The sequence below is a fragment of the Rhinopithecus bieti genome, unplaced genomic scaffold (genome assembly GCF_001698545.2).
Source record: "Rhinopithecus bieti isolate Rb0 unplaced genomic scaffold, ASM169854v2 scaffold_74595, whole genome shotgun sequence".
NCBI classification, from domain to species: Eukaryota; Metazoa; Chordata; class Mammalia; order Primates; family Cercopithecidae; genus Rhinopithecus; species Rhinopithecus bieti.
Genome location: NW_016827607.1, coordinates 444,734 through 468,691, shown reverse-complemented (window position 1 = coordinate 468,691; position 23,958 = coordinate 444,734). Strand labels below are relative to the sequence as shown.

General features: G+C 55.2%; 1 protein-coding gene across 1 annotated transcript in view; it reads right to left on the bottom strand.

The window, feature by feature from the left end:
• Positions 1 to 4,515: 4,515 nt before the first annotated feature.
• MLXIP (MLX interacting protein) overlaps positions 4,516 to 23,958 on the bottom strand; it is a 67,100-nt gene continuing 47,657 nt past the window's right edge. The window contains exons 2-18 of the mRNA XM_017864001.1: positions 22,430 to 22,536; positions 21,829 to 21,914; positions 20,580 to 20,669; positions 20,177 to 20,218; positions 19,694 to 19,865; positions 18,873 to 18,962; positions 17,397 to 17,488; positions 15,796 to 16,435; positions 14,281 to 14,402; positions 13,961 to 14,138; positions 12,022 to 12,143; positions 11,334 to 11,447; positions 11,078 to 11,205; positions 10,691 to 10,814; positions 8,545 to 8,674; positions 7,451 to 7,612; positions 4,516 to 7,086 (exon numbers count right to left, since the gene is read on the bottom strand). Coding sequence (XP_017719490.1) covers positions 7,491 to 7,612; positions 8,545 to 8,674; positions 10,691 to 10,814; positions 11,078 to 11,205; positions 11,334 to 11,447; positions 12,022 to 12,143; positions 13,961 to 14,138; positions 14,281 to 14,402; positions 15,796 to 16,435; positions 17,397 to 17,488; positions 18,873 to 18,962; positions 19,694 to 19,865; positions 20,177 to 20,218; positions 20,580 to 20,669; positions 21,829 to 21,914; positions 22,430 to 22,536 — 2,359 coding nt within the window. The 3' untranslated portion in view covers positions 4,516 to 7,086; positions 7,451 to 7,490. The remainder of the gene's footprint in view (positions 7,087 to 7,450; positions 7,613 to 8,544; positions 8,675 to 10,690; positions 10,815 to 11,077; positions 11,206 to 11,333; positions 11,448 to 12,021; positions 12,144 to 13,960; positions 14,139 to 14,280; positions 14,403 to 15,795; positions 16,436 to 17,396; positions 17,489 to 18,872; positions 18,963 to 19,693; positions 19,866 to 20,176; positions 20,219 to 20,579; positions 20,670 to 21,828; positions 21,915 to 22,429; positions 22,537 to 23,958) is intronic.

The following is a 23,958-nucleotide window of genomic DNA, read 5'->3' as shown; positions in this document are numbered from 1 at the left end:
CCACCTTGAGAACTGTGCAGAGCTGTACACGCCCCTGCAGCAGCCGGAAACGTTAAGCCTGAGCAGGGCCCAGTGCACATCAAGGAACGGGACTCCAGGGCACTGGCCTCGCTCCCTCCGGATCCTGCTCTTGTAGCTGCTACTCCCTCCCCAACCCAAAAGAAAACTCGGCTTTCTCCTCCAATCATGTCTCTACCATCTTTTAGGATCCCAGGTAGGTATGGAGCTGTGCTCAAAACATTAACACAGACACTTGTTGCTGAGCTCAGTGGAAACCGAGTTCCTTCCAGCCCAAAGGAGTCTGTGAGGCGTTCACCTTTCTCTCGAGGACCCCCGGTTCTCAAGGCCCAGGCTTGCTTTGTGCCTCCTCAGGGCGGGCGTGGAGGTTTGATCAGACAAGAGCTTGTGTATCAACCCACTGCATTCTACATCGAGATCCAGATCTGGGCAGTCATCTCGTGAATCGACCCCATGGCTCTGTGCGGGGCTGGCTCTTCTCGCTGGGTCACCCTGTCCAGGCACAAGGAGCCAGATGGGTGGGTGTGGGGCCCAGGAAAATGGCAGAGAAAAGCTTCTACATGAAACAGAGATGAGCCAAACCTTCTCAGCACCTGAACAAAGGGACATTTCTACTGGTCAGTTTTCTAGTCTTTCCCATCTCTGGTATTGAGTCAATAACGAGCAGGAGAACCACAGTGCCTGGAGGCTCCCACTGCGACTGAGGATCTTGCAGAGCTGGGCCAGTGCTGGCTGTGCTGATGACTGCACTCTCTAAGCACAGAGCTCCACGGGCTACTGAACACTCAGACACACGTGATTTCACGTGAAACTGTCAAGTGTGCAGGCCTGGTGCTGTTTGCCCAAGTCCTGGATGAGGAAATGAGAGGTTTACAGGGGCACCAGTGAGCTCTGTCCACCTGGGTGCAGCCTGGAGCAGTGGCCTGCCTCACTAGCCCCTGCTGAGGAAACAGGCAGAACTTGCCACACTGGGCCTTTCTCATCAGCCTTTGCAGGGAGGCCTGTCTTTAGGAGCACCGACCTTCTGGACACACCTCCAGAATCGCCCTCCCACCCTGGGCCTCTTCCCTACCCGATGCCTCCATCCCAGGCTGATCACACCTCCCAAGATTAGAAGGAGCGAGCTGGCCAAGGGCATTGCTGTGCTCAGATCTCTTCATTTTCCCATCTCTTCCACTGTGCAACAGGATAGTATTTAAGGCCACACATCACAGGCTTTTCAAAAAAAAATAAGGTTTCTTTATTGTCTTGGATGCAAATATAGTTTTAAAAATGCATTGTAGTGTTGAATACAGCTGGTGGAAACGTGCTTCTTGACAGCAGAGCATCAGAGGGGTGTACTCAGGGTGACGTGGGCCAGAGGGGGCCTCTGGCCAAACCAGACTCTTCTCTGGTTTGTTCTTCAGACCACGAGGTGGAACCGTCTCCTCAAAGGAGCCCTGCCACAATCACCAAAGCTCACACCAGAAAAAACCGCCATTTACACAACAAACTGAACCTAAAAAAGGAACAGAACATGGTGCTTCCGCTGTGAACAAAATCAGCAAGCGAACCCGCTTTCCTTTCCTGGGCTGTTCGAAAAAGATTCAGCTGGAGAAACGGGGGCACTGTGGGCGGCCTGTCGGGGGCGGCGTGGAGCTGTGGGGCCTGGGCTGAGCCCTTCCTGCCTTTTAACTGCAGGATGTAAACTCTATGGAAATGTACAGAACTTCAGTTTCTCCCAACCCTCCACAACCTCAACTCTTGAGACCACCAAATAACTGTTAGGAAATGCAGAAGAGAGTCCTTCAAATGAGCTACACCCGGGTTCAGAGAGCAGAACCAACAGTGTGACTGGGGCATGGAGGTAAATTCTGACACGATTGGAGGGGAATTTCACAAAAACAAAATTCCATGAAGTAAACACAGACACGCAAGCTTGTGCAAGTGCACGCACGCATGCGCTCTCTCTCTCTCTCTCTCTCACTCACACACACACACACACACACACACACACACACACAGAGTCAACATTCAACGTGAAGAGTTCCCTTTTCTTTCTTGAAGGTTGATTTTTTGCAAGCCCTGACAAGCAAAGAGTCCCACGTGGTGGCCAGGGCGGGCCAAGACCTCAGAATCAAAAGCCCACAGCTGCTCTGTCCTCACCCACTCTGGAGGCCAGCCCTGGTACAGGCATGGTGGTGGGGATCCTAAAACGCTTTGTCAGAGTTCCTGGAGCCCTGGTCAAGCTTCCCACATGCCCCATGTGTGTCCCTCACATCACAAAAACCTGTCCAGCCGCCCAAGGCCACGGAGTCCACCAAATGCCACAAACATGCTGCTGAGCCTCAAAGCTCTTCAACCTCCCACCTCGCTGTCCCCTCTCCCCTGACAGGTGTGCAGACAAGGTAAAATCCTCCAAAGCAGAGATGTCGAGGGCCTGGAGCCACACGCCACATCCCCGTACATCTGTGGCACCCTGGCCAGCCACCACTGCACACGCTGCCTGCCTGGATCATGCTGTCCAGCTCTCCTGTCCCTTCCCCAAGGAAACGCTGGGCCAAGCTGAGCTCCAAAATGGGTGGGTTCCTCTGGGGCCAGGGAGCAGGTGTCGAGGGAAAGGCCACTTTCCCATCAGAGGGAAAAGAGAGAGGCTCAACTCACACCCAGGGTGCCTGCTAGGAGGCCTCAGGCAGGCCAGGCAGGAGCCAGGCAACAAGGGAAAGGGACAGCTGAGGGCCAACAGGGGTGATGAGAGGGGCCCTCCAAGCCTTCCCACGTCGGAGCCAGGGTAAGGAAAGGAGCTGGATTAAAGCAAAGTCCATCTGCCAGTGCAGAATCAGGCCTGCAGCACCCCAAATCCCCCCCACACAGGGGTCTACTGGCCCGGGACAGGCCCAGCTCCACTCCCACGAGTTCTAAGAGCATAATGTCCTGTCCAGCAGACAAGACCTCACCATCTTGAAAACCTGAACCTGCCACCCTGTCAGGTTCACCCAGAAGCCAGCTAGGGCCTTGCAGGAAGGGGCCTTGCCAGTTCCCGGCTACCGCTCCCCTCTCTGAGAGACCCTTACCTGCACTCCAGCTGCCAGCGGGGCCAGTCACGGCTCTGCACGGAGATGAGGTGGGTGTGTGAGCCCCCCACCCCAGCAACAGAAAGAGGTACTGTATGTCACTGTGCCACTTTATCTGGGCAGGGACTGGGGGTGTGATGCCCTCCAAGAATCCAAATTTACATCCCTCTTAGCCAGAGCAGAGAAACCTTAGGATTGACCTCTAGAAAAGGGAGTGTGGTCAGGGCCCACAGGCAGGAAATGGGAGGGCTGGCTGACCACTGACCCCACTCCCCTGGCCGACGGCTCCGGGACCATGTGCAGCACTGGGACGCCTGCCGCTTTCCAGCCCCTTCCCCTCAACCAAACCCAACATTGTCATTAGCACCAATGGCCAGCACTGCCGCTGCTTCCTGCAGTAAAATCCTCCAAAGTACAGATGTCCTAAGAAGGTGGCCAGCCAGCCCACCCAGGGTGCCGGATGTTGTGTGGCCTGCCGGCCAACTCCAAGAAAGGCTCTCAGTAGCGCCTGCCCTGCTCTGGGGTCTCCCACTCACCACGGAAGGCAGCAGTGCAGGGCAGGGGCTGACAGCACAGGGCGATTTCTCAGAAACCCGCCAGGGATTCCAGCAGGACTTCTGGTTTTTCTTTTTGGATTTTCTACTTTTTTCTTTTTTTTTTTTTTGAGATAGGGTTTCGCTCTGTCACCCAGGCTGGAGTGCAGTGGTGCAATCTCGGCTCACTGCAACCTCTGCCTCCCAGGTTCAAGCGATTCTCCTGACTCAGCCTCCCCAGTAGCTGGGATTACAGGCGTGCACCACCACACCCGGCGAATGTTTTGTATTTTTAGAAGAGACAGGGTTTCACCATGTTGGTCAGGCTGGATGTGAACTTCGGACCAACCTCAGGTGATCCACCCATCTTGGCCTCCCAAAGGGCTCGGATTACAGGTGTGAGTCACCGCATTTGGCCTCTGTTTTCTTTTATTTAGAGGCAGGGTTTTACTCTGTCAGTCTAGGCTGGAGTACAGTGTGGCATGATCATAGCTCACTGCAACTTCTAGGCTCAAGCAATCCTCCAGCCTCAGCCCCAAGTAGCTGGGACCACAGGCACTCACTGCCACACCCACTCGGCGAATTAAAATTTTTTTTTTTTGTAGAGACAGGGTCTTGTTATGTTGCTAGGGTTGGTCTCCAACTCCTGAGCTCAAGTGATCCTCCAGCTTCAGCCTCCCAAAGTGCTGGGATCACAGGCAGGAGCCACCGCGCCCAGCCAAGATTGATTTTCTTTTTTTTTTTTTTTTTGAGGCAGAGTCTCGCTCTGTCACCCGGGCTGGAGTGCAGTGGCCGGATCTCAGCTCACTGCAAGCTCCGCCTCCCGGGTTTACGCCATTCTCCTGCCTCAGCCTCCTGAGTAGCTGGGACTACAGGCGCCCGCCACCTCACCTGGCTAGTTTTGTATTTTAGTAGAGACGAGGTTTCACTGTGTTAGCCAGGACGGTCTCGATCTCCTGACCTCGTGCTCGTCTCGGCCTCCCAAAGTGCTGGGATTACAGGCTTGAGCCACTGCACCCAGCCAAGACTGATTTTCTTACTCTCCAAAGCGTCAGCATTTTGAAATTTCTTTTATGAAAGTGGGGGCAAGAATCAGGGTGAAAATGAGTGTAAACAAAGCCCACCCTGAGGTCAGCACCCACTGGAGGCGGCCAGAATGGCCTCAGATGTCCCTGCACCTGGCCCAGGAGCCCAGGACAGAGGTCAAATCTAGGCCCCTTGGTCTGGCTGAATTCATCAGGCAAGATTTGAAAACAAGAAAACCTCTAGAACAAGAAACAATCATGTCTGCAGCAGAGATACGGCACTGTGGCCCCATGGCCATGGCAATCGTGAGCACCAAGAGAATGAGTTACAGAAATATCTCCAATACAAAGACACGCGTCTCCTGGACAGTGGACAGTCGCTGGGACACACACACACACACACACACACACACACCCTTCAAGGCTCACACAACCTAACAGCCTTAAATACCTGAAGAAACAGAATCATGACATTAAGTCAGCAGAGGGAGAGGTAGGCCGAAGCAGCAGGAGGCCAATTTTATATCCCACGGAGTTTAAAAAGAATGAATCCCCAGGTGGGGAGAAAGCCACTGACTTAGGAGAGTTCTTGGCTCAGCCAACCACTGCGGTTATCTACACGTTTTACAAAGGCACGGAAGTGGAGACGGGCTGCACTCACGACCCTCCCCAGGGCCCACACAGCTGGACACGGTGGCCTCTTCCTTTTTCCCTTCTGGCCTTGGTGGAATTCCTACCACTGTGGCCTCTGCCTTTGGGACAATGCCTTCATGCTTATCCCTGGGTCAAGGATGGAGTCTATTACCATTTCCCAGGGGAAATTCCAAGGACCAGCCCAGCCTCATCTTATGTTTACCCCAAAGGAAGGTGATCTGGAAAGCCTGTAAACACATGCTCTGAGTGGCTGAGTGGTGTCACCAAGCTGCTTTTGTGCAAGGCTGAAGCACAGATAAGGGGGCAGGCGGTTGGCCGGAGGCCTGAACTGGGGAGAGACCCCTGCAGGCCTGCAGGAGCCAAGGAGAACCTCCAACTGGATCTAAACTTTGGGGACAGCCTAGTGTGACCCTCTTCACACGGCTCCCAGGCTCCCTCAAAGCCCTTCCCAGGCCCTGCAGGCAGAGAGGGAGGGTGAAGAGAGGCAGAGAGGGCAGAGGTCGCCTGAAAGCCTGGGCTCCGAACTCCTCAGCAGAGCTTTAAAGTGCGTTCTTTCCACGAGGAGGTACCCTCGGCCGGGCTTCCTGAGTGCTGGAGAGAGTGCCTGCCCCTGCAGCTCCCTGCAGAGGTAGCCAGAGAAGGGCAAGGACTGAGGCTGGGCCAACCTCCCGCTGCACGCTCAAAATGGCCCCCAGCCCAGCCACGCCTCCACCCAGCCCTGATCTGGGTAGATTCTTTGCTGTTGGATCTGAGAGATGCCTAGAGACAGCTCTGAGGGCTGACCACCGCAGAGTGCTGCCCGCCAACATTGTTTCCTTCTCCAAACACAAGACAGGACCGACTTTTGAGTGTGGGGGCATCCTTGGTCCGAGAACTGTCCTGGTTTGGGGAACCCAGCTGAAAGACATCAGACAAGATGACAGGGTTGACAGCAGGACGTGGAGTCTGATCTTTCAGACACTAGAACTTCAGGGTTCTAAGCTCCCACTGGACACGCTTGACCTGTCAACAGCTGCAGCTGGAGACAAGTAGAGAAGAATGGCAGAAGGGCCATGGTGGTGAGCTGACATCCGAGAAAGTCCCAGGCTGAGTCCCTGTGGATCCTGCAACGTCAGGTGGAGCTAAAAGGGGACAGATGAAACACGCCCAGCAGGGCCTGTCAGCCAGAGCAGCCACTGTGCATCACACACTTCTATTCTGGTCCTGTGTGTCCCACATCCACCTTTCTGCACACATGTGTCCTGGAGGCTCTGTGAAGAAGGCACTTCCGCCTGGCAGCCTGCCATGCATAAGCCTGAATAGAAGCCCAAGTCCATCCACAAGGGCCAGGCATTGTCAAGAGTTGAGGGGAGAAAGAAAGATGCCTTCTGACTGCCCCACGGGCAGGCCAGAGAGTGGAGCAGAGCATCAGGCAGAGGCATGCATGTGGACAGGACGTGGCAGGAGGGACAAGGCTGGACCTCAGGACAGGAGCAGGCCCTGTCACCCTCATCCCATCGCTTCCGCTCACCGGCGCCGGGCCTGGCAGGCCACCAGCAGGGCAGGACCAGCACGGCCAGCACTTCCCTTTTGTCTGGGCTGCCCCAAGGGCAGAAAAGGTTGGTGAATGAGGTCACTGAGTGAGAGTTCACAGCAAGGGGTTCCCAAAGGCGGGCTATTGCTGTCAGCAGGCCCCGAACCTGCTTCAGACCTGAGCATGGCCTCCCGACACCACGGTGGGCCAGTAGAGTTGGAGAGAGGCCCCAAGGCTGAGCGTCAGGAAGGGCTGGGGGGGCGCAGCCCACTCTCCATGAGCAGGGAAGGGTCTCCTGGCATCTCATGCGGCTGCATGCCAGCTAAGCAGCTAGGACTCTCCCAATCTTTTGCCGATCCTGGTGACGGCGTTGGATGCCTGCTCTGGCAGCTGTGCCGGGTCTGTGAGGATGGAGGTGGAGGTGCTCAGCTGCCGCAGCGTGTTCAACACCACTGCAAGACAGAAAGGGTCAGACACGGGCAGTGACACAGAACCACTACACACCACACACCTGCTTTCGTACCTACAACCCATGTGGGAATGCTCAGACATGGGGCAAGTGGCAGCCGCTCTGGACTGCAGGGAGGAGTGCTGGGGCCCTACACTGAGACCTGGGCACNGGGGGCGCAGCCCACTCTCCATGAGCAGGGAAGGGTCTCCTGGCATCTCATGCGGCTGCATGCCAGCTAAGCAGCTAGGACTCTCCCAATCTTTTGCCGATCCTGGTGACGGCGTTGGATGCCTGCTCTGGCAGCTGTGCCGGGTCTGTGAGGATGGAGGTGGAGGTGCTCAGCTGCCGCAGCGTGTTCAACACCACTGCAAGACAGAAAGGGTCAGACACGGGCAGTGACACAGAACCACTACACACCACACACCTGCTTTCGTACCTACAACCCATGTGGGAATGCTCAGACATGGGGCAAGTGGCAGCCGCTCTGGACTGCAGGGAGGAGTGCTGGGGCCCTACACTGAGACCTGGGCACTCACCCCTCTGCCTCCAGAAGCCTCCCCAAATCCTAGCAGGAGCTGCTGTAGGCGGAGCATCCTATGCTGTTCCTGGTGCCACGGGGCTGCCAGCTGTTCTGATATTAAGCTTCTATAACCTTAACATACAGGATCATCTTTGCTTGTTATTATAAGAATTACATAAGAGGGCCGGGCGCGGTGGCTCAAGCCTGTAATCCCAGCACTTTGGGAGGCCGAGATGGGCGGATCACGAGGTCAGGAGATCGAGACCATCCTGGCTAACACCGTGAAACCCCGTCTCTACTAAAAAACACAAAAAACTAGCCGGGCGAGGTGGCGGGCGCCTGTAGTCCCAGCTACTCGGGAGGCTGAGGCAGGAGAATGGCATAAACCCGGGAGGCGGAGCTTGCAGTGAGCTGAGATCCGGCCACTGCACTCCAGCCTGGGTGACAGAGCAAGACTCCGTCTCAAAAAAAAAAAAAAAAGAAAAAAAAGAATTACATAAGAAAACACACCTGAAGGCACCTGATACAGGGCCTGGCAAATAGTGGGCACTCAATCCATGCAAGCTGGGTCTGAGCAGGCTGGGAGACATGGGAGGGCAGGAGTCTCCCGCCCCCACTGGGTGCTCCTAACTGAGGGCCTCCTGGACAGCATTGTGCCCCTGCCCCGGCCCCACCTGGTTGCCTGCAGTGGAGTCTGGCAAACACTGTTCTCAGCCTGGGGCCGTCCTCCCTCTAAGACTAGCATGAAGCCCCCCACCCTGGCACTGCCCCACTCACTTGGCCTGAGGATGGGCAGGGAGCAGTGCTGGTCCAGCCAGGACAGCGCCGTCCGGTGCAGCTCCTCCAGGCTGCTGGTGGACACCATGCCCTTGAATGACTCAAACAGCGGCTTGATAATTATGCTGAACTGCAGTGTGTGGTTAAAGAAAAGGCAGGCACAGAGAGGGGCTGGGGACTGCAGACCTGAAGGTGGCCGGGCTGGCCTACTCCTTTCCCCCGGAGCTGGAAAGCACCTGGCCACAGATAATGGATCACTGGGGAAAAGGGGGAGAGATCTCTAGGCAAGGTATGTCTTCCACTTCACGAAAACACTCTGCTCTAACTGTATCTGGACAACAGGGCCGAACACCAAGCGGGCAGGGGGCAGGGACACAGAAGGTCTCTAGTCTGGAACAGGTCCTAGCACAACCACGTGATCAAAATGGTTCTTACATACAGGGGCAGGAACATCAGAAGCACAGAACAGGTGGAAAGGCAGAAGCCAACCGGGCACGGTGGCTCACGCCTGTAATCCCAGCACTTTGAGAGGCTGAAGTGGGTGGATCACTTGAGGTCAGGAGTTTGAGACTAGCCTGGCCAACTTGGTGAAACCCCGTCTCTACTAATAATACAAAAATTAGTCGGGCGTGGTGGTGGGTGCCTATAATCCCAGCTACTTGGGAGGCTGAGGCAGGAGAATCACTTGAACTCAGGAAGCGGAGGTTGCAGTGAGCCGAGATTGTGCCACTGCACCCCAGCCTGGGTGACAGAGCAAGACTCTGTTCTCAAAAATAATAATAAATAAAGGCAGGAGCCATCTGCCTGAAAGTGGTGTTTGCCTTCTGTGTTAAATGCAAAAATGCATGCCAGTCTCCTAGACCATCTTAGTGAAGGCCCGAGGCTGATTTCCTCTTGGACTTTGATCAGGACGGCGCCCACAGTTCCCCCACCCCAGCCTGATGATAGGGAGTGTGCCATTTCATCAAAGAGGCTCCAATTCATTCCAGATGCCACCCAGCTCTATTAATGACAGGGATCAGGACCAGGGCAGGCAGTAAAACAGCAACACAGGGAATCAGAGCTGGAGGCTGTCACCTGTTCATTTAAAAACTGCCTCTTATGGCCGGGCATGGTGGCTCACACCTAATAATCCCAGCACTTTGGGAGGCCAAGATGGGGGGGGGGGGATCACCTGAGGTCAGGAGTTCGAGGCCAGCCTGGCCAACATGGTGAAACCCCATCTCCATTAAAAATACAAAAATTAGCCGGGCATAGTGGCATGAGCCTGTAGTTCCAGCTACTCAGGAGGCTGAGGCAGGAGGATCACTTGAGTCTGGGAAGGTGAAGGCTGCAGTGAGCTGTGACTGCACCACTACACTCCAGCTTGGGTGACAGAGTGAGACCCTGTCTCAGGGGGAAAAAAGATAACAAACAAAAACACCTGACGCTTCCTGCACACACAGGTGCTGTGCCTGCCCTGCCAGACAGCTGCAACTGGGATTCTCTCCTCCCACACGACTGTCACCTCTGTCAGACCCAAGCCTCAATGCCACGGCCCACCCAACACATGTGCTGTTTACTCAGAGGCAGAGCAGTGGCAGGGTGGGGAGTGACCAGGCAGGAACCACTCCCCGTAAGAGCCATGCTGCCACCTGGAAGGCCAAGTTCAGGGTGGCCTTGGCCCAAGAGTCCCCAGAGGTGGACAGAGGTGGACATGCTCTGTCAGGCTTCAGACTGGGCTCTGCCACTCGGTGGAGGGAGTCCTGGTTTCCGCCTGTCACAGCAGGTGTGTCACTCACCCTCCCTGTGGCTTCAAGGACCAAGCTGGCTGCCAGGCTTTGTGGGACCACTCCTCCTTCCCCTGCACCTTCTGCAAGTGGCTCTAGCATTGTCCTGATTTCTTAAGGACCTAGAGAGCGAAGCCCACCGTTCTGCCTCCTTAGCCCTTCCTGCAAAGCACCCTGAAGCCCCATCAGCAGCTCCAGCCCACACAGCAGGCCAGGCTGGACCACTCTCCCCCGAGATAGACACTAGCACTGCCTGTCGTAAGGAGCTTGGTGACAGGCATTTAAAGAGTCTTTCTAAAGTAACTACAGTGCCAAGGTCTGTGGCTTCAGTGCATTGGCTGAGGGCAGGGAAGAGCAAAAAGAAAACCCAAAGATACGATCCAGAACTTCCAATTCTGCAAGGTCCGGCTTTTCACGTATTCATCAAACATGTCTCTCATGTGATCAAACTGGCGCCGGGTGACGGGGACTCCCGTGGCAGGGAGCAGCTGCTGGCAGGAGCTGAAATGACAGGAGCCGTGGGAGCTGTGGAGCAGCCAGTGGCCAATAAGGACCTTGGGACACAAGATGGACGGGCTGGCCCAGTGCCGTGCTGCAGCCAGGCACAGAGAAGAGAGGTCTGTGGTAGGAGGGCGACAAAGAGCAGAACTACTGCAGCAAAGAGGCATCGACCAGTGACGAGGCCACAGGGTCTCACCACCTCTGAGGCAGGCCCTGCATGGGGTTGGGGTGCCTGGTTGGAGCCCCAAGGCCCAGAAGCTCACATGATGGTGGCATTGAGCTCCTCGATCTCCTCCCGCAGCCGCCGGGCCTCCTCCTGCATCTGGCCCCTCTCCTGCTGCAGCTTGGTGATGTACTCCACGGTCTTCTGCAGTGTGATGGCGTGACTGGTCTGCAGAAGTGGCAGGTGGCTGGAGGCGGCACCCACAGCCAGCAGGCCTGCCACCAGCAATGACCATGCAGGGAGCATGTCTTGCCAGCTCCCCTGCCCTGCCACGGCCCACACTCTTGGCAACTCACCAGCTTGGAATTGTTGGAGATGAGGCTGTTGAGCATGTCGAAGCACATCTTGATGTTGAAGCGCCTTTTCTGCTCAGCTGAGATGTGCTTCATCTGACGGTTCTGCTGGAGAACCTGCTGGTCACTGAGACAGGCACACTGCCCACCCCTCCTTACCCACTACGCTGATGCTGGATGCCCAAGGGCCAGGGCTAGAGAGCTACGTGGGAGGAGGGCATGACAAGAAGCTGAAGGCTCCAATGAGGAGCCGCGGGGACAAGACGGGGAACCCTACAAAACCTGCTCCGCAGAATGGAGCACAGCCAGGGCTGGGAACCGCGGGGCTGCACGGTGCATCCCATGTGCTGCAAGCCCCGCCTTCCCCACCCAGCCCTGCCTCCTCCCCCAGCCCAGCCTTGGTGGTGGCCACACCCTTCCTGCAACTGATGCGGTACCTGCCACACTACGTGGACTCAGCATTGGTTCCCGGGCTTGGGGCCCACCCAGAAGCCTCCAGCGGGCCCACCGTCCCCACAGGGCTGGTTCGTGGGATGGGGCAAGGAGAAGCCCATTTCTGATCCACCCCTGCCTGGGCAGCTCTGGCTGGGTCTGAGGTCTCCATTCCAGACAGACACAGCTCCTTGATGTCCTTCTGCACTCCTCTCCCCTCCTCCCAAGGGAACCAAGACCCGAGAGAGACATGCGGTACCTTTAATGCAGCCACATTTTTGGGGTCGGATTTCCCTGAGCAGTTGTTCTGGGGAGACTGAGGACTGGGGCTCTGCTCCGATGCACATGGAGAGGCCTGCCCTGAGTTTGGGCAGTCCCGACCTGGTAAGGACAGACTCCTCTGAGGGATGGAGCCCTGGCCCCTCAAAGCCACCAAGAGGCAGTCCAGGGTCTCTGCAGGGTTATGAGGTGCTCGCTGCTACCCACGTGCTGTACTTGGTTCTTTAAACTGCACACACATGCTTCCTTAGATTTTTCTTATTCACTCCCCAGAAATTTTAAATTAATAACAACAACAAAAACACCCTTAACCCACACAGAACACGATGGAGCAACCCTGTGTGACGTGTTCCAGTCACTGGTGTCACTTTAGGAGATATTTCGCAGGTGGGCTCCTTATTATTATTATATTTTTAAATTAAAAAACATTGTTTATAGGGCCAAGGTCTCACTATATTGTCCAGGCTGGTCTCAATCTCCTGGGCTCAAGCGATCCACCTGCCTCAGCCTCCCAAAGTGCTGGGATTAGAGGAGTGAGTGACCGCGCTTGGCCCCAGGTGGACTCGGCCTTCTTGGCCCATCCCGCTTCACTGTAACAAATGCCTCAGCTTCCTTTCCTCTCTGTCGGATTATTTTCCCCAAACTCCCCGTGAGGCTGTACAGCAGGCTCTAAGTTCTGTGTTCTGAGACTCCGGAGACCAAGGCAATGAATGGTTGGCCCTAACCTCTCCCTCGATTATTTGAGGGGCCTAACTCCCAACTCTCCTGTGTTTCTGTCTTTCCAGACTGAAGAGTCCATATTCTCCAAAGCCTGTCCTTGGAAAAGGCCCCTGCTGGCCGAGCCCGCTAAGTCAGAGACCCTCCCTCATTCGTGTCTTCCTGAGGAGGAAGACAATTCTTCGCTCACAGAGTTCCAGGAGCAGCTACACCATGCTTTTGTTTGTTTAAAACAGAGTCTCGCTCTGTCGTCCAGGCTGGAGTGCAGTGACTCCATCTCAGCTCACTTCAACCTCCACCTCCTGGGTTCAAGTGATTCTCCCATCTCTGTCTCCTGAGTAGCTGGGACTACAGATGCATGCCACTACGCCCTGTTATTATTATTATAATCATTATTATTATCTGGTAGGGACAAAAATATTTTTATTTTTTGCCATGTTGGTCGGGCTGGTCTTGAACTCCTGACCTCAAGTGATCCACTTGCTTTAGCCTCCCAGTGTTGGGCGTACAGGCATGAGCTACCGCACCCGGCCTACACCATGCTTTTATTTAAGAAAAGAGGCCATTTCCATTTCCCTTCCTGGCACGGCAGGCATTTGAGGGAAGGGGCCCCATCTGCTTACACCCTCTACCAGCAGCACAGCCTCAGGCAAACCATTCATCCCTGACCTGGCCTGCTGGCTCCTCAGATGTCCCTGGGCAAAATCAGTCCTGCTCTGACTGTCTCACCCCTGGATGGCCCAAGAGTGGGCATGGGGCACAGACCTGTAGTGCTGAGATTGAGACCTGCTGGGGAAGGCCATGTTGGTGCCCAGATGAGGCTGGGTGGCTTCTGTGGCCACAGCAACCCCAGGCTGAAGTTCCCAGAGACAGGAACCCCAGGGCTCCTCAATCCCTTCTCTGGGTGAGAACAGCAGCTAGTGCCAGGCCTTCGTGGGCAATCAGCAGGGACTCCCTGAGCACACTGGTCACCTACGCTGCCACATGCCCACTACTTTTCGCCCTGCCAGTGCCACCACAGGTCATCCTGCCACCCACAGAGCATGTTCCCAGACTGTGTTATCGGCAGGTTTACAAGACCTCACTGTGTGTCCTAAGCCCAGGCTCCGTCCTGAGGACCCAGGAAGCGCCTCCCATGATCCACAGCAGGCCCAGTTACTTCCCTTGTGATGTCCCAACCATCCTGCTGAGTGAACACTCACTGGGCCCTGTGACAGTGACCTGGGGGCTGCCCCCATGCAGCTGGACCTGCTCGCCCTTCCCCAGCGGGTCTTGCGCTGTGCTCGGGAAGAGCCGGGAGATGGGGGCGGGCGGGCTGTTCGTGCCATGGCCGAGATCTGTCACCAGGATGCTGCTGTGGAACTCCGGGACCCCAGGAGCCTGCAGTGACATGAGAGAGAGGTCACCCCCGACCGCTGATGCACAGCAGGGCGGCACACCCGTCGTCTCAGGTGAGGGCTGCCCAAGAACAGGGTGCTCCACGTGAGAAGGACACTGCGGGCCTGTCCAGGGCCCTCCTCACCCTGGCGATGGCAGCAGGTGCGATAACCACGTTGGACTGGGACACCGTGGAGGCCAACATCCCTTCTCTCTTCAGAGGCCCTGACGTCATGATCACTGCTTGTGGCTGGCCTGAAAAGGCAGCTGTCAGGACAAGGAGGAGGTTCAGGTGCAGCCCTGGACCACAGGGCTTGGCCCACCCTGCAGAGGCTGCCTCTCTGTCAGTGAGACAGCTTGTTTCCAATCGCAGGGGACAAGAAGACGAAGCCACCAAGGCACCTAAAACTTTGTGTGACTTCTTGAAGGAGATATGTTATAGACCCAGTAAAGAGATAACCAGGACCATGTGTTTTCACACTGCAGGTTGTGACTAACTTTAAAAAAAGATAGAGAGGCTGGGTGCTGTGGCTCACACCTGTAATCCCAGCATTTTGGGAGGCTGAGGTGGGCGGATCACCTGAGGTCAGGAGTTTGAGATCAGCCTGGCCAACATGGTGAAACCCCGTCTCTACTAAAAACACAAAAGTAGCCAGGTGTGGCGGCACATGCCTATAATCCCAGCTACTTAGGAGGCTGAGATAGGACAATCACTTGAATCCGGGAGGTGGAGGTTGCAGTGAGCCAAGATTGCAGCATTGCACTCCAGTCAGGGCGACAACAGTGAAACTCTATCTCAAAAAAAAAAAAAGAAAAAAAAAAGAGAATAGAGACTGGGTGCGGTGGCTCACACCTGTAATCCTAGCACTTTGGGAGGCCGAGGTGGGCAGATCACCTGAGATCAGGAGTTCGAGACCAGTCTGGCCAACATGATGAAACCTCATCTCTACTAAAAATAAAAAAAATAGACTGGGCGTGGTAGCTCATGCCTGTAATCCCAGCGCTTTGGGAGGCCAAGGAGGGTGAATCACAAGGTCAGGAGTTCAAGACCAGCCTGGCCAACCTGGTGAAGCCCTGTCTCTACTAAAAATACAAAAAATTAGCTGGACGTAGTGATGGGTGTCTATAATCCCAGCTACTCAGGAGGCTGAGGCAGTAGAATCGCTTGAACCCGGGAGACGGAGGTTGCAGTGAGTCAAGATCACACCACTGCACTAGAGCTGGGCGACAGAGTGAGACTCTGTCTCAAAAAACAAACAAACAAAAACTAGCCGAGTATGGTGGCACACACCTGTAATACCAGCTACTCGGGAGGCTGAGGCAGGAGAATCGCTTGAACCCGGGACGGGGAGGTTGCAGTGAGCCAAGATTATGCCACTGCACTCCAGCCTGGGTGACAGAGCAAGACTCTGTCTCAAAAAAAAAAAAAAAAACAAACAAAAAACCAAAAAAAGATAGAGCATAGAAAATGGACTAGATCATGGACATGTATTATTTAATGCCACTTTTGTTTCATTTAAGTGGTTGTGTGTGCATGTGCGCACACGTGCACACCAGGGTTGGGGTGGTGGTCACAAGTTTGAAAGCCTTTGGGATGGGAAAACATCCCTCTGCTCTGGGTCGGGGGGAGCCCCACACTGAGTTCCCCCACCTGGCTCACCTGGGGCAATGCAGGTGTTCTTCAACACCAAGGACACGGGCTCTGGTTTGGGAGCAGGCACTATTTTGTGGGGCTGCTTAGGCCTGCCCCCAGTCAAGGATACAGGTTTGGGGTGCACAAAAGTTAACCGTGGCTGGGGAGGCCGGGGGACAGGAGACAGTGCCAGTCCACAGGGGGCCACTGACGGGGCAGGGTGACGGGTGGTGATCACAAGGCCCTGACTCTGGCTGAAGGTGGTGGCGGAGGCGTCATGGGTGAGGGTGGCGGAGGCCGTATGGGTGATGACAGACGGCACTTTGCTGACTCCAGCAAACTTCTGTGGCTGGTGGAAGGTGGGTGGAGCTGGGGGTTTCAGGGCAGTGGCAGGAGGAGGAACTAACGGTAACACAGGGGAGACGGGTGGTGGGGCGGGGCTGGGAGACAGCAGGGGCATGGTGAAGACGGGGAGGAAGGGCTGCGGGACACTCAGTGGTGCCTCTGATGGACCGAAGTCCGTGGGCTGGATAAACGGGTCCTCAGCCCGGGAGGTGTGTTCACAGCACTGCCCGTCCACGTGAGCCAGGGGCGGGGCGGTAGGGGGCACGATGAGGCTGTCAGGCAGGCTCACGGTGGGGAGGGCGGTGGTCTGCAGGACGCTCTCCTGAAAAAGGAAGAGAGGAACCAGGAAGCAACACTGGGGTCAGACAATTCCTTTCTAGCGCTGCACACTGCCAAGTCCAACTACACCGGCCAGGTGCTAGGACAGAGGGACAAAGGCCATGTCTCTATGCCCACGGCTGCTGATCTGGGGACAGGGATTTGTGTTTCCCTGCGTGTCTGCGGGGGTCTTGTTTCCATTAAAAACTAAGTAATTCAGAGCTCAGATAAGGCAACGGCCCTCACACAGCTGGCTAGCAGCCTGGGAATATCTTGTTTCTGGAGTCCTGCAGAGTCTCCCAAAGTCTCTGCCATCTTCTGTTACTGAGCAGAGGCAGCCTGGACTGCAGCTGCTCAGGGCTCCCCGAGGACAATTTCACGTGTCAACTGGTCATCAGGCCACCTCTTCCTAAATGAGAAAAGCTACGAGGAATGGTTCAGATCCCAGTCTCTGCAGTAGAAATTCTTCCTGGAGCCTGTTTGAAGATGATGCCAGCTTACTAGTATATAACTGGTCATGGGCATAAGCATGAGGGCTCCATAAGGACAAAGAATGATACCTCGCTGAGCTCTGTAGCCCAAGCACTTGTAAGCAACTTTTTGGATTGCTTAGTAAAACGTGAAAGAAATATATAGAAGTTATTTTTATTAGTAATCATTGCTTTTCTTCTCTGTCTAGCTAATTCCATGTTAATTAGTCAGAGCAGAGCTAGCTGCACATAGGTTACCAGGCACTCAGGCAGGAGCACACCTGGACCGACAGAGTCTCCCACCCCATGGGTGCTGAAGGATGCTGTCAGAGGGCTGGAATCGTGCCTCTGCACATTAGCACTGGTCTAGCACCGCTTGGCGCTTTGCTGGTGACTGTGTGGCTATGTCATTAGACTTGCTCCGGCAGCAAACCTTTGATGAGTAGCCCTGTGCTTGCCAGCCCCTTCCCCCACCCATCCCCCAGCTTCCTCTACCTGTGCAGGTGGGTTGTTGGGATCTGGTATAGGTGCTGAGGCAGATGCAGGTAGCATGGAGCCAAAAATGGAGCGGCTAGAAGAGAAGAGGTCTGAAAAACAACAGCAGGGGTCTTCTGAGCTCAGTGTGCCCAGCATTTGCTGGAATCAAGACTCAAACAGGGCCAGGCATGGTGGCTCATGCCTATAATCCCAGCACTTTGGGAGGCCAAGGTGGGCAGATCATGAGGTCAAGAGATCGAGACCACCCTGGCCAACATGGTGAAACCCCATCTCTACTAAAAATACAAAAATTAGCCGGGCGTGGTGGCACATGCCTGTAGTCCCAGTTACTCAGAAGGTTGAGGCAGGAGAATGGCTTGAACCCAGGAAGCAGAGGTTGCAATGAGCCAAGATTGCACCACTGCACTCCAGCCTGACGACAGAGTGAGACTCCCATCTCAAAAAACAAACAAAAAATGGTGCCAACCACCATGCCTGGTTGGTGCCACCAGTGGTCCCAACTACACGGGAGGCTGAGGCAGGAGGATCGCTTAAACCCAGGAGTACCCAGGAGTTAGAGGGTGCAGTGAGCTGTGTTCTTGCCACTGTACTCCAGCCTGGGCTACAGAGCCAGGCTCTGTCTCAAAATAACAAAGACTAAAACAGGCTAGGTGTGATGGCTTGGGAAGCAGAGGCAGGAGGACCACCTGGGCAACACAGGAGACCCCATCTTTACAAAAAATGAAGAAATGAACTGGGTGTGGTTGTGTGTGCCTGTAGTCCCAGGTGCTCAGGAGGCTGAGGAGGATGGATCACTTGAGCCCGTGGTTCAGGGCTGCAGTGAACCACTCAGGTACTCAGGAGGCTGAGGTGGGAGGATCACTTGAGCCAAGGAGTTCAGGGCTGCAGTGAACCATGATTGAGCCACTGCATTCTAGCCTGGGTGACAGCGCAAGACTCTGTCTCTAAAAAAAAAAAAAAAGACTCAAACAAATCAAGGACTAAACCCCTGAAGCCCACGGATGGCCCATGGGGTGCCATGGCCAGAGGCATTACCCTTAGAGACACCTTTTTTTTCTGTAGAAAGGGGGCTCTGGTTGGAACCACACATGTTGGCAACTATCCTGGGCTCTGAAACACTCCCAGGTCTGGCGTTTCTGCTGCTCTCACAACAGCAGGGGCTCAAGGACCCATCTAACTGCAGGGCCTTGGCAGGGAGCTGACCGTGTTTTCAGCGCCCTCTGCTGCTTCGAGGGAGAACTGCTTACAGTCACGGCTAAACCCAGGACCAATTTCCTTGCTGAACAATGTCCCAGAAAAGCTTCCCAGACCTTGCAGTTACTACAAAAAACAGTTCAGTTTTTTAAAAAAAATTCTGTGCTCACCCCCTTGCCCATTCTAACAAGTCTCGCTCTTAAAGGAAGGCAGCGATCTGCTCTGTGCTGGGCTGGGGGAGATGCAGGCAGCCACGCGCTGTCTGCCTCTGGTCCTCACCCTGGAAAGGCTCGAAGGTGTCCATGAAGTCCAGGTTAGGCTGCAAAGGAATCAGTCCCGGCTGGATCATGTCTGCGTTTCCCAGATGTGCTGCAAGAATCACAGAGAGAGGAACCATTTTGTCTTCTCAGACAATGTTGCAGGAACGTAAAAAAGGCCTGGAACAGACCTTCCTGGCCCTGCTCACATTCTAGAGTCTTCCAAGGAGCTGGCTGGGATTTCTACCTTCTCGTGGGTTTGTGGCCATTTCGAACCCTCAGAAGGCAGGAAAGTGTTTTTGGCAGGAAGGTAAAATTGAGTCTCAGGGAATGGACACCCCAGGAAGCTGTGAAGAGCTCAACAGAGAACAGAGACTTCCCCCAACACTGTTCTCATTTTCAATCTTAGGGCTCTTCCCTGAGGGGTTAACTGGAAGACTGAATGCCACCAAGGTGAGGGCTCACACCCGGGAGTGCTTCCGATTTTCTTTAGTATGAGTCACGGCCCGGCTGCCTTGGCTTAGGCATGGCACATGTCCCCCGTGAAGGGAACAGCATCTGAAATGTGCCAATGACTCAGACTAGACCCTGCTGCTATCCTCCCACCATGGCACTATGGGAATGGCAGCTGCCCAGTAGGCCCACTCTGCAGACCCACCCACTCGGTACGTGCAGCCTGGATGTCAAATGAGGCCAGCCATCATTCCCTTCCTTTTACTGCCTGCCCCCAACCGTGATGCGCAGCAGCTCAGAGACGGCCCTGAAGGAACCCTGGCCCAGAGGAGGCCTGGCAGAGAAGGAAGCGGCTGGCTGTTCAAAGCCCAAGGCCCTGGTTTGGGTTACCTATTTCCCGGGGATTGGGCCAGGCCACCGGCTGGTGTGAAGAAAGCGTGGAGAAGAGGGTGTCGCTGAATTCCGACATGAGCATGTCTGTGTCCAGCAGGGGGTCCTCCTCCATGGGGACAGGGGTCTTCCATCCATCCCCGTGCTTGTGCCAATATAGCATGTCATCGTCCTAACACAACACCAACATGGGGGAGGAAGCGTCAAAGAGTAACAGTAGGACGAAGAATTCCCACACCTGTCACCTGGGGAAATTCGTCACAGGGCTGCTCCGTGGAAGTGAGGCAGTAGGGTGGAGGCATTCGGAGAGTGGCTCCCTCCAGCCCACCCAGGAGAGAGAGCTGGACTGCTTCTTGAGCCATTCCTGAGACTCCAGGGAGGGCCCATGGCCTGCCACCTTTTGCAGGTCTCCCCGGTGGGCCACCGAAGTCCCTGCTGTCCCGTGTCAAAGTGGAGGTCCTCAGAGCTCCCAGGCTCACCCACCTGGACCAGGCTGGAGAGGTCCTCATCCTTGTGCTGCTGTAGCTGTGGGCAAAGGGACAGGACACGGCGGTCACCAATGGCCCTAGGAGGGCCCAAGGGCTCTAGAATATACAGAACTCTTGGGGAGGCAGGCAGGGGTCCTGCTCACACAATCTCCAGGCCGATGCCTGCACAAGGAAGACTCCCACCCAAAGCACAGATGGGGAAACTGAGAGCAAAGATGACCTGACTGAGGCAGGCCATCGCCTGGGCTAGTCTGGCACACTGGGCCCCAGATTTACTGCTTGATGCTCCACATCCAGGTGGGGCGGCTGTGGAGCCTATAGCCTTGGCCAGGGCTCTGAACCAGGGACTCTGCCGGCTCCCTCCCTAGGCGGGCTGCCTGAACACTCCAGCCAGATACCCTTTTCTTGAAGTAGGTTCTCCACTTGTGATACTCCCGGATCACAATCTCGATGCGGCTCTTCCAGTACTTCCCTTCCGTGGTGATGGCCTAGGACAGGGACAGAGGCCAGAGTGAAAAGAGGGGGCTCTGCTTGATCAGTAAAGCTCAACTGGTATACCGAGAAGTATCCGGCACTACAATCAGGCCTCAGGCAATCCAGCTGGAAACCCCACGGTGGCTACCACATCACTCAGAAAGTACGTCCCAATTCTTCTGTGCCACAGCAGGCCCTCTAGCTAACAATGCGCTTTCATCTCAAGACCTAAGGTAGCCAAAGGCCTTGGGGGCACGGTTCTGAGGCTCTGACCAGGAGGACAGGGTGAAAGCAAAACGCTCCAGCAGAGGAAGCAGCAGGGGAACGCTGCAGAAACTCCCAAGCCCCCCATAAATGCTCCTTCCCCACAGCCTCTGCCACATTCAAAGAGCAAAAATGAACAGTCAGTTCCAGGAAGTTTCAGGTGGAATGTGCCCTCCAGGAGCCTCTCATCCAACCTTTGCGTGATGCCAGTGTGGATGCCTGGCATGACAGCCTCCGAGCTCTAGAGGTAAGGAGCCCCAGCGCCCGGGGCTGCCTCACTTTCTGATCTCAAGGCCCAAATCACCTCACCTACAAACACTGTGTGTGTCCCCGACAGCGACAGCGACAGCGAAGATGCTTTTCTGTTAAAAAGAACTGATTACAATATTGCCATACCTAACAAAATGATATCCCTTGATACTGTCTAATACCAGATTATACCTGACTGTCTCAAAACTGTCTTTCATTAGCTTACCTTCTAAATTCCCCCTTTATCGTTAACAGTGAGACATGCCTAGACAAAATTAAAGCAACGCAGAAGAGTATGCAGTGAAGAAAACATCTCCCCCTCATCTGGCAACCCTAATCCTACTCCCCAGAGGTTCCTGAAGTCTCTTAATAAAGACACTTCTGTATATTTTTCTAGATACTTCCTGTGGATGTATAATCACACATAGACACACACTTTAAAATTAACAGAAAAGATATTAACCCCCTCAGTCCCTGGGCCAATCCCTCTGAGAAGGGGGAGGCTCTGCAGCCTGGGGTTGCCAGAGGCCACCAGCTCCCAGGCCTGGCCCCTCTACTCCCCTCCGCAGCCTCTCCTGCAGGACTAGCCCACGGTGAGCCGCTCCTGGTAAGGTGCTGGTATGTTTCCATTCTCAACCACCCTTGGTCACTGCCAAGTACCTCCGGCCGGCGGTGCTCGTCTACGTCCACAGAGCCATCTAGGGGCGTCACAAAGTGACACACAGGATTCTTGCGCTTCTCCAGATCTGAGCAGAGAGAGGGTGAGAGTCTTACCATGATCCAGACCCCTGAGGGAGCCCCAGCCTGTCTGCCGCACCCCTCCCCCAGGGCGGACCATATTCCCAGGTACCCTTTCCTTCTCCTTCCCTAGGAAAAGGAGATTTCAGGGGAATAAAGGAATCGCCTCAGCCAGAAAGGCAGTGTGGCTACTCAGAGAAAGGCCAGCCCAATACAAGCCTGCCCCAGCACACTCATCTCCCGAAGAAGCTGCCAGGTCCACGACACCCGGGCTGGAGAGAGAAGGCCAGTGCCTGAGTTTTCCTAGACCTGCTCCCTGACTCTTCAGATGCCAACCCTCTGCTGGGCCTGATAGCCAGTAAATGTCCACTCCCCTAGGACTTGGCTTGGGCTTCCTGTCTGCACAGACTGAACTTCTGCTAGAAACACCAGGTCCCAGGAGCAGACTCTAGCCCCTGGGTGCCCAGGCCTCCAGGCCATGAAGCTCTGACCACCACCGGCGCCCAGGCTGGGCGGCACTTACACTGCATGTACCAGGCCCGCCAGATGGCATTATTGAGCCGGATCTTGTCTCTCCACTGTAGCTTCAGACCCTTGAAATTCTTCCACTTTGGAGACACCAACTTCCCACTGAAAGGCAAGGCAAAGCAGGGAGACTCAGTGATTACTCTGAAATTGAAGTGAAACTACAAAGTGCCACCCAATCATTCCAGGACCAAACTCCTGACTGACCCACCCCCAGCCAGACACCAGGCTTCATGGAATTCAGGTCACTGGGGGATTTCTTCAGAGCCACACAGGGCAGGGCGTGGCGGGGATGCTGTCAGGGTGTGGAGGGCAGGACTGGCCGCAGGGGTAGCGATTGGTGCGCGCGGCGGCAGCATGTGGGGTTCACCACATTCTTCCATCTACTTTGGCATATCCTACAAATTTTCCATAACTAAAAATTAAAAGAAATCTGTTGACCACAGAGTGAAACCCAGGCTCCTGTGACCTGGTCGTGGCCCGCCTGCTTTGCCACCAGCCCCGACGAGGCATTCACAATCCAAGTACCTGAGCATCCCACTGGCCTGAGCGCCTGCAGGGCAGGGCCCCTCCTGCCTCCCAGAACCTCTGACATGGTCCTCACTCATGATGACCCTCCACTCAGTCACCTTCTAATCCTTCAAGATGCTGCCCCCGACACCACCTCCTCTGAGCCAGCCTGGCCTTCCCAGCCTGCTGCCTATTCCTTCTGGGTCCCTCTGCTCTCCTCCACTCTGGGACGGTCTCACGGGAGCTCTTATGTAGCAGTATCTGCACACACGTGACTTTCCTTGTTGACACTGCAGCTCCTCTAGGGAAGACTGTTAGGTGGCTTGGCACATAGTAGGGGCTCAATTAACAATTCTTCATTATATGTCAAGAGCACTTGTAAATCCAGCCTCCGTGGTGGCAGAGCCGTCTTGGGCAGCTCAGTTTTCCAAGTGCTAGACCAGGAGCCATCTCTGGGCAGCCGGCATAGGGTTTCTCTTTTTCAGATGGCTTGAGATGGGCAAGGCACTATTTTTTTTTTTTTTTTTTTTTTTTTTTTTTTTGAGACGGAGTCTCGCTCTGTCGCCCAGGCTGGAGTGCAGTGGCCGGATCTCAGCTCACTGCAAGCTCCGCCTCCTGGGTTTACGCCATTCTCCTGCCTCAGCCTCCCGAGTAGCTGGGACTACAGGCGCCCACCACCTCGCCCGGCTAGTATTTTGCATTTTTTAGTAGAGACGGGGTTTCACCGTGTTAGCCAGGATGGTCTCGATCTCCTGACCTCGTGATCCACCCGTCTCGGCCTCCCAAAGTGCTGGGATTACAGGCTTGAGCCACCGCGCCCGGCCGGGCAAGGCACTATTTCTAGCCCATATCACAGTGGGGCTGTGGAGGTTTGATCTGACACAGGCCATAGTCCTGCCCCTTCTCCAGTCCTACTGAGAAAGGCCACGTGGCAAGCCAAAATTTGCCAACAATAGTTGCAGCCTTCACAGGAAGCGCCTGAGCAACAACCATTCCGTGAACCTGGAACCTGCCCTG